Source organism: Misgurnus anguillicaudatus, chromosome 14, assembly GCF_027580225.2.
Source record: "Misgurnus anguillicaudatus chromosome 14, ASM2758022v2, whole genome shotgun sequence".
NCBI lineage: Eukaryota > Metazoa > Chordata > Actinopteri > Cypriniformes > Cobitidae > Misgurnus > Misgurnus anguillicaudatus.
This window is the reverse complement of record NC_073350.2, coordinates 28,514,207-28,523,353: the sequence shown is the minus strand read 5'-3', so window position 1 is coordinate 28,523,353 and position 9,147 is coordinate 28,514,207. Positions and strand designations below refer to the sequence as shown.

The following is a 9,147-nucleotide window of genomic DNA, read 5'->3' as shown; positions in this document are numbered from 1 at the left end:
GTGAATGACACATCAGGCACATGAACAAATGAATGCATGCTACACTGAGCATCCCCGGGATGATGTGCAGGGACAGACGGGCGAAGGTGGGTTCTGCTTGTGATCTCCCATGGGAAACAGGAGGAATTTGTTACCCTTTGACCCAAAAGTGCAAGGATCCCTCTTCAGGCCCCTGGGGGTCAGTCAGGATCTGCCACAAGAATACAATTATAATGGTTAAAGATGAGGACAAAGGATGGGTTGAGATCACTCTGGGATGGCCATTTTTCTGCATTAGGTCCTAATTGCTGCCATTAACTAGAAAAGTCCTTAAAAAGTCAAATTTATAACATAATTGCTTAAAAGGATCATGACAGTGAGTCTGTCATTAACTGAAACATGTTTTTTTAACAGAGTTAACTTTACAGTGCAACCACATAAGGAAGTACAGGGAAATTCTGATGATTTACATCAAAATAACATTAAAATACACTGTTGTAACTGGTAAAGCATTTCACTAGCAGTGCAAAGGTAATAAGTTCGATTTCCAGGGAAAACACACACACACACACACACACACACACACACACACACACACACACTTATAAAATGTATAGCATGAATGCACTTAAATGCATAAAAGCATCTACCATATGCATAAATGTAAATTATTATGTATGTGCTTAATATTTAACACTGTTACATTTAGCCAAAGTGACTTCAAATGCATTGAGTATATACATTTTTATTGGGATGTGGGATTCCTGGGATCAAACCCGTGACCTTTGTGAGGCTAATGCAAAGTTCTACCAACTGATCTACATGAACACATTTTGTTTAGCTGACTGCAAATGCATTTGTGTATTTAATTGTAATTAGTTATAACGTTTATTATTATAGTGTTATTTATTATATTGTATATTCAATTTAAACCTAAATACATTTATTGTTTATTTTCTTTTTCAACCTGCAGAATAGAAAACATGTTGTATACATTAGCACTGTGTAGGGTGCTGTTTGTTTTGCTCTCCTCAGCAACTAAATACAGTAGTGCACGAGCAGTTGTCTCGTGCCCTGGAATCTATCAAACAAGCCTGAAGTGAATGGGGTTTCCATAGCAACTGTTGCGGAGTCACTAAATGGCCGTTGATAAACTTTAAACACTGAGGAGGACGAAAAATACGCCAACTACTCGCTAAAACTTTTTGTTAACCAAAGGATTTCCCTTCTTATAAGCTTGAAGACGCTGCACATTATATTTAACGCGACGTCGGATGACGGCAGTGATTTTAAACGAGGTATCTGACATAAACCATGCTTTTAATCCCTTGATTTTTGATCATGGTATGTTTATTTTTCTAGGTACAGTATATCCCATTACGGCATATGTATACTGTCATGTTTAAGTGAAATGCAGTGATTTATAAATACGTTCAGGTTTTACGTTCAGGGTTCCTTTTTTAGTTTAACCAGCCAACGAACAAAACAATGATTACTTACATATCAGAATATGATTTCAAGCAACAATTTGTTGAACATTTGCTTTCCTTTCATTTACTGATGGGCGTGACGTCATCACCTCGTTTGCCGCCGTACCCAAGGCTACTAAACAAGGCCGCAGCCTCCGGAGGTCGCATTTCTAAGCTCCGTACGCCATCAATTTCAGAATATTAACAATTATAAAGTTGACTATTATTCTAAGTTAATTGTAAATTGTTGTATAAATGCTTATTATGACTTGCGAATTTAATCAGGTAACTTAAATAACCTAGGCTTGGTGACGTATGCACCGTGCATACGCGACCTCCGGAGACTGCAGCCTTCGGGTTGACGTGCACCTTGCGATGTGATTTTTAAAGGGATAGTCCCTTCAAAAATGAAACTTTTGTCATCATTTACTACCGCTCATGTTGTTCTAAACCTGTATGAGTTTTTATTTTATTTTGATGAACACGAACATATTTTGATAAATTGTGGTAAGCAAAGCACACATCTGCTGTAACCATTGACTTCCATTGTAGGAAGACAAATATTATACAAAAAACACTCATTAAAACTTTGCTGTCAATACATTAAACTAATGCGATTAATGTTATGATAATTTTTGTCCGTTTTTTGTCAAATCATGTAAATTGCCTTCTTCTGTAGATGCCATTAGCGGATATAAGAATGGTTATATATTCTAGCACCGAACAGAAGTCTCTGCAACTCTTTGAGGCGGTTTCCCGGACAGGGATTAGACTAATCCTAGACTAAAATAAATGTAAGGGCTGTCCAAACTGAAAACAACTTGCACTGACATATCTTAAACACATCAGTGCTCTTCGTTTTGCTTTAAAATTCACACAAGTAATGTTTTTAGTAAGGCGTGTTTGGTAAATCCATATTACCCAATATTAAACTAAGGCTTAGTCTTGGCTTAAGATAATCCCTGTCTGGGAAACCACCCCTTGTGTTTAATAAAAATGGTAATGACAAGTTGTGTAATATAAGTTAAAGTAAACCCATTTCTGTGTTAGTGTTGGTGAAGAGGTACAGTACCCGTTGATGGGTGCATACAATAAAGCAGGTTTCTTCTGCATTACTCAATAAATCAAGCTTGTGCTGAACAAAAGAACTAACCATTTCTGAAACTTGCTTCTGACAGTTTGTGAAGAAGATAGTATGGACAAAAAAGGTGAGGACCGTCTTTATGGGTCTGGTATGTTTCTTCCTCACCCTCCAAATGAGCCCAGAGCGGGTCAGAGGGGTAAACTGCCCCCTTTAAGGGGCATCTACTCTGAGCTCATAACAACATCAGGCAAAAGTTCACAACAGGTAAACCATCTTTCACTTTATCTCAAGCTTTTATTATTAACTTACCTCATGGTTTATATTATTTGTAATATTATATTATTATATTATATGGTTTATATTATTTACAAAATACGTAGTGTAACTTGCATTGCTGTTTGTAGTCTTATACACAGGGTCTAGTGACCCAGCAGAGTTTACTGTGCCAGGCAGTTTACGAATCCAACACCCACAAAGGTAACACAACAAATTAAATTACACTTAGCCAATATTAATGTCAAAACACAAATTGCTTAAAGGGAAATATGAGCATATTTCATTTTTGAAAATATGCTCATTTCTAGCTCATTTTCCAGCTCCCCTAGAGTTAAACATTTGAGTTTTACCGTTTTGGAATCCATTCAGCTGATCTCCGGGTCTGGCGGTACCGCTTTTAGCATAGCTTAGCATAATCCATTAAATCTGATTAGACCATTAGCATCGCGCTCAAAACGACGGCGGCAAAGTTCTTGATTGTTGCGCCAGAATGAGAGTATAGTTCCTAGCCATATCTGCCTAGAAAATCGCAAATTTTAATATTTTTCCCATTTAAAACTTGACTCTGTAGTTCTGTAGTTACATCAAGTACTAAGACTGATGGAAAATTAAAACTCTTTGGTCATTTTTGAGTGCGATGCTAATGTTCTAATCAGATTCAATGAATTATGCTAAGCTATGCTAAAAGTGATACCGCCAGACCCGGAGATCAGCTGAATTGATTCCAAAATGGTAAAACTCAAATGTTTAACCCTAGGGGAGCTGGAAAATGAGCATATTTTCAAAAAAAGTGGAATGTTCCTTTAAACATAGTTGTACTTTCTTACTTTAGCAGCAGCAATCAAGTCATCTCAAGACCTGCACAGTGTTTCAGAAAAGGATTGGTATGGGCCATCCACACAACACCCACATGAAACAGACTTTCACTCTGGAAGTTATACCCCAAAAGTTCAGCTGCCTTATACTGGCCTCCCCGGACAAGTGCCCCGTAAAATTGAGATTGAAAGGTGAGACGTTTAGACAGATGCTTTAAGAAGTTGGTGTGAATGATTTAAAATAGAATTGATTTCATTGTTTTGGCACTTTTTTATCTTTACATGTATTGTATGTTTATGAGAGGAGTATTGATATGTGATTTAATTGTAAAGTACATGTATATTCGTGCCTGTTCTGATTCTTAGGCGTAGGAGGGAGTATCAGAAGTTAGATATCACCTACCTTCTAGCTAGACATGGCATTGACTCCAACCAGCTGATGCCCAGAAATCAGACGAGTGCAGAGACGGGCCCAGAAAACATAAGTCTACCTGTTTCAAACTGGCTGCCTCTTGAGGTCACATGCACTGCTTTTATATAGATTTTATGATGTATTCTTTAAAGGTGAAGTGTGTGATTTCTGGGCCATTACTGTTATCAAATATAATTTATTTCTTGTCACATACAGATTGGCAAAGGTGCTTAGGTCACAGGTGGATCCATTCAAATTTATTTCTATAGCACTTTTTACAAATTTGCATTGTAGTGTGACATTTTATAAAGTACATTATTATAATTTATTTTTTAAAATGCATTAAATAAAGATTAGTGCAGGCATTTTTAAATAAAAGGCTGATTAAATATATTATGTCTACAATTAGGCTGGCACTAAAGAAAGCTTTTTAATTTAAAAAAAAACATTACACAATTCACCTTTAAATGTTTGAGTTTTATAAATCTTGCTAGTTTTTTTTATTCTAATTTTAGTCTCTATGATGCATCGTACAGCTGCTTTGTTTTGTGTCCAATAACTTTTCCTATATAAATCCAGATATTTGACAACGAGGAGTTCGACTGTCGGACCCCAGAGGAATGGCTAGCTTTAGGTTACGAGGAGGGCTCCAGTGACCGCAAACCTGTACCTGCCAAAGCCCTGCTACCAACAACAACCTTTATCCCATCTGGTAGGGTACTCTCTAAACTGTAAATTACTGACATGTTGTTGCATGGATTTTGTCATTTTTCTTGTAGTTTCTCATGAAAAGAAATTCATATAACAGGAACAGGAACCATATGGAAAATATAAAACTTTCTTTTCTTCATGTCTTTGAAATGTAGTGGATCTAAAGAGCCCAAATCTGGAGTATTCCTGGCAGTCGGTTGGGGTTCTCGAATACAGTCAGGAAGAGAAAGAGTACCTGGTACAAAAAGCAGACCAGAATGGACGTGTTCGAGATTGCGAAGGAAAGCCCATTGTGAATGGAGGAAAGAGAACAAGAGGCATGTACAAAAAACAAGTTTTAATTTTCTAGGAGATCACTAGCAAACTACAGTAGATGCCCTTACAACTCATAAACATTTACTACAAGCCACAAAACTCATAGAATCTTTAAGCTATTAACGTAATGTCACCTGCTTTCTTTATCAGGGGTTTTATTACTGCAGGATGGTCAGTACTGGGTACCAAGGATCAGGCTGCTTTTCTGTGCAGAAGACCCACGTGTCTTTGCCCAGAGAGTCCAGTATGCCCAAAACTGGAGACAGGACACAGAAGCCTCACTTCTGTACCACCTTTCCATTGACTGTATGCCAGTTTGGAGTGGCAGCCCCACCCTCAACCCCAAAAGTCTTGAACACATCAAAACATATGCACTCTCCACACCGGGCCTTCAACTTAAACTGTGAGAAAAATTTAAATATAATAAGATCAAATATCGTTTTACATTTTAAAGCAATTGGCACAAAACCACTTGGTCTTTAGCTGATAGTTAAGAAAAAGAAGATAAATATGCATATGAAAATTTATTTTTCCCAATGAGGATCTTCAGAACATTAAATAAAACATACTTTTTCTATAAAAACATCTGTGTCTTCCATCAGCACCAGATGTGACAAAGCACTTAAGATGGCTGTAGTTGTCAACACACACAATGCAATTATTGCATAAACAGTCTGTTGTCTGCTTAACAGTATTATCACTAATAGTTTGTTTGCTCAGTAGACAGCAAACACGTGGAATAAAAATCTCTATGCATTGGTGTATCTGTTATTTGTGACGTGTTTGTGTGTTTAGTCTGCAGGAGTGCGAGAAACAGCTGGAGAGGGAGCTTCATTTGGACTACAGTCGCACTATGAACCAGATGTGCTTTGACAAGGTGGTACAGGAGAATCCAGAGGAGTTCTCCTATATCACACTTCCAAAGAAAGAACCAGAGAGAGTTCCTGACAGAGGTCAGTTACTGATGGGCACAGATAAGAGACTTTATTAAAGTCAGAGAAGACACAAAAATTCTTAAAGGGATTTATCCATATCTTCAGTGGTGGCTCTTGACTGCACTTCCGGGGGGCGCAAATTCAAAATATGTGTTTGTTGCGTCATGTGAACCATGTGCATCACATGTCTCCTCAAAATAAGTGCCTGCTGCACACGGGCCACAACCATTTATGATAAAAGAGAAGCTCACGGTCACAAAATCCATGCAAGACACTCCCTTAACAGTATACTCTGATTACGCATGAGATTATGCGAGTATCTGGCAAACGCAAGCGTCTCTTTTATCATAAACCCTTTAGACGTACGCGTCTGCAGCAGGCACTTATTTTGACAAGACACGTGATGCACATAGGATCACTCGACGCGCAGAACACATATTTTGAAATTACAAACCAAACACATGACGAGCTACTGTACATACATGTTGTGACGAACTTCGCATCGAGCGCATAGACTTATGTGCTATATTAATCCAATTTGCGGCGTCTTTTTTTCTAGGTTTAGTGTCAGTTCCTGACTATCCATTTGAGAGGAACCGGAAAGCTTTTGTCTTCAATTCGTTGCTCACCAAACCTGAGGTAATCGCCGTGCTGTCAAACGTGAGAAAAGAGTGCAACCGGGTGGCAGACATGAGCTTGTTCCGCATCACATTCACAAAACCTCTTCGCCTGGAAGAGTTTGTTTCTTCACAGTCTCAGAAACGTGCAAAGGTATCAAACTGTCATCTACAGTACACACAAACAAACAGACTCCTATATTATCATCATCTTCTTTTTCATACAGGTCCATCTGTTCCTGCAAGACACGTGGTTGTCAGCTCTACGTAAGGGGATTTTGTCTGACCTGAGCGATGTGGGCCATGGCTGGTACAATCTCACCGTGTCACGCTGGGATGTTTACTGCATGTCCAAACTGTGCCGTCTGATGGCGCTGGTGCGCTGCATCCAGCACGACTCGATTAGGTTCCTGGTGCAAGGATCTCTTGCGAGTCTTGCCAAATTACTGCTTGACGCTTGCCACAGTGTCATACGCTGCACCGAGGACCTCACCTGGGGTTCTGATCTTAAAAACAGCCCATACAAGTACACAATTTTTTTTATCTTGGCAGCTGCTTAAATGTAGTTCGATAAAGGGGCAGTTTCCCGGACAGGGTTTAGATGAAACCAGAACTAGGCCTTAGTTATTTTAGGACATTTAAGTAGTTTTTACAAACATAACTTACAAAAAATATTACGGGTGTGCATCTTGAGATGAAACAATGGCACTGATATATGTTAAGATGTGCAAGGTTTGTTTTTAATCAAGGCAGCTTAAACATGGATTTTAAGCTTAAGCTCTGTCCGGGAAACCGCCCCAAAAAGTTTTTTTAATTAAACACTAACATAATTTTCATTTATTCTATGCAGGCCAAAAAATAAACCCTTGTTTTCAGTTGAACTGGTTCTGGACCAAACCGGTGTCCGTTATAGCACTCCTCTAGAGAGCTTTGAGACCTCGGTTATCGATGTGTTCGATAAAGGGATCCTGTCCACACACAAACTGCCTCAGCTAGACAAGGTTGTCCACCTGACCCACTGAACTGGTCTTTATGTACAATCTGCACTGAAAAAGTAAGGATTTTATATAAAATACTGCTTCTTCCTGTTTTTTTTCTTAGTCCGTGCTTAAGAACTTGTTTATTGTTGGTGATCCTGTGTTGGAGTCTGTGGGTTTGTGGGAACCTGAAGTCAAGAATCTGAGAGAGAGCATCAGTTTGGCACTGAGACAGGCCATCATACCCCTCAGAGCCTACGCCCATGAATATACCTGCCACCTTGAGCTCCACAACTCTGACATCAAAACATTTCTTGAGTTAATATCCACACATATCTGTTTTTTTATTCAAGACTATACACAAGTATACAGTACATTGTATAACAGATTGAGTTTCTCTAAGGTTGCACAGTCAGGAGAACCAGACTCCTCAGGAGGTGAAGCAGGAAGTTTTGGGGCACTTGAAAGAGATGCAACATCTGAATCAATCCATCCCCTCCACCATCGTCATCGGACCTTTTGCGGTCAGCGTGGAGGCGGTTCGGCAAAGTCTGGTGAAGAAACGAAAAGCCCTCGCGAATGCCGTGCTCGACAAACTCGCCCTGAGGTTACGTCAACAAATGCAGGATGTGAGTCACCTCTCTAGTACCTAATCAAGTCTGGTAAGCAAGGTTATATAATGTTGTCCCTGTGTTTTAGGCATGTAAGGAGTGTAAAGCCATCAGCAAAAAGCTGTTTGAGAAGCCCAGCAGCATTGAGGAGCTCACAGAACTGAGAGAATGGATGAAACTGATTCCTGAACAGCTCAAAGTTCATCAAGTACATTTACAGCCTTTTTTATCATATCAGTAACATGAACCACAACAGTTATGTCATCTTATTTCTCAACATGACTTTAGAGGGATGATCACAGATATTTTGGAAATGTTTTAAAGCTTTCTCACTGTAGTGTTTTGTCATTGTTGTGGTTGATGGTATTTCTTTTTTTGTGTTTTGGTCTTCCCCTTTTCATTACTTCTCTGAAAGGAGCTTTTATCCAAAGCTATGTCAGATTATGATCTTATAGATGAGTTCTTCTACAGTCTCTCTAATGAGGATGTCAACGAGAAGTAAGTTAGATGCAATTTTTACGGATTAAGAGGGAATCACTTCTGAAATCAGCCCAATGACTTCAGTTGATTTTGTCTAACTGTTTAATAAGTTAGTAATGTATAACTTACCCTTTATTAGTTTTTTAGCACCAAAATACTAAATTATGTTGAATGTGTATTGTGTAGATGGACAGCTATGGCGTGGCCGTGTAAGATCCTGAGCCAGATGGAGACAGTAAGAGTCCAGCATGCTGAAGAAGAAGAACGCTTCCAGAAGATACAGCTGGCTGACCAAAACATCTTCATGGAACGCTTGAGCTTCCTGCAGGTCAGATTCTGTGATCATTATTAGATGGATCAAAAGTAAAGTGAGGTTTTTCCACAGAAACGTGCTAAAATGGTTTAGGAGAACAATCTTTAGCAGATAGGATAAGATGAGATTAGTGGATGAACTCTAACTCTGAAG

At 38.9% G+C, this 9,147-nt stretch overlaps 1 protein-coding gene across 1 annotated transcript in view; it reads left to right on the top strand.

Annotated features, from left to right (window-relative positions):
• Positions 1 to 1,084: 1,084 nt before the first annotated feature.
• dnah1 (dynein, axonemal, heavy chain 1) overlaps positions 1,085 to 9,147 on the top strand; it is a 54,816-nt gene continuing 46,753 nt past the window's right edge. The window contains exons 1-17 of the mRNA XM_073876191.1: positions 1,085 to 1,277; positions 2,627 to 2,796; positions 2,937 to 3,009; positions 3,641 to 3,815; positions 3,990 to 4,140; positions 4,615 to 4,747; positions 4,902 to 5,080; positions 5,238 to 5,464; positions 5,857 to 6,014; positions 6,556 to 6,767; positions 6,841 to 7,139; positions 7,464 to 7,614; positions 7,715 to 7,908; positions 7,994 to 8,219; positions 8,290 to 8,409; positions 8,617 to 8,699; positions 8,868 to 9,009. Coding sequence (XP_073732292.1) covers positions 2,644 to 2,796; positions 2,937 to 3,009; positions 3,641 to 3,815; positions 3,990 to 4,140; positions 4,615 to 4,747; positions 4,902 to 5,080; positions 5,238 to 5,464; positions 5,857 to 6,014; positions 6,556 to 6,767; positions 6,841 to 7,139; positions 7,464 to 7,614; positions 7,715 to 7,908; positions 7,994 to 8,219; positions 8,290 to 8,409; positions 8,617 to 8,699; positions 8,868 to 9,009 — 2,676 coding nt within the window. The 5' untranslated portion in view covers positions 1,085 to 1,277; positions 2,627 to 2,643. The remainder of the gene's footprint in view (positions 1,278 to 2,626; positions 2,797 to 2,936; positions 3,010 to 3,640; positions 3,816 to 3,989; positions 4,141 to 4,614; positions 4,748 to 4,901; positions 5,081 to 5,237; positions 5,465 to 5,856; positions 6,015 to 6,555; positions 6,768 to 6,840; positions 7,140 to 7,463; positions 7,615 to 7,714; positions 7,909 to 7,993; positions 8,220 to 8,289; positions 8,410 to 8,616; positions 8,700 to 8,867; positions 9,010 to 9,147) is intronic.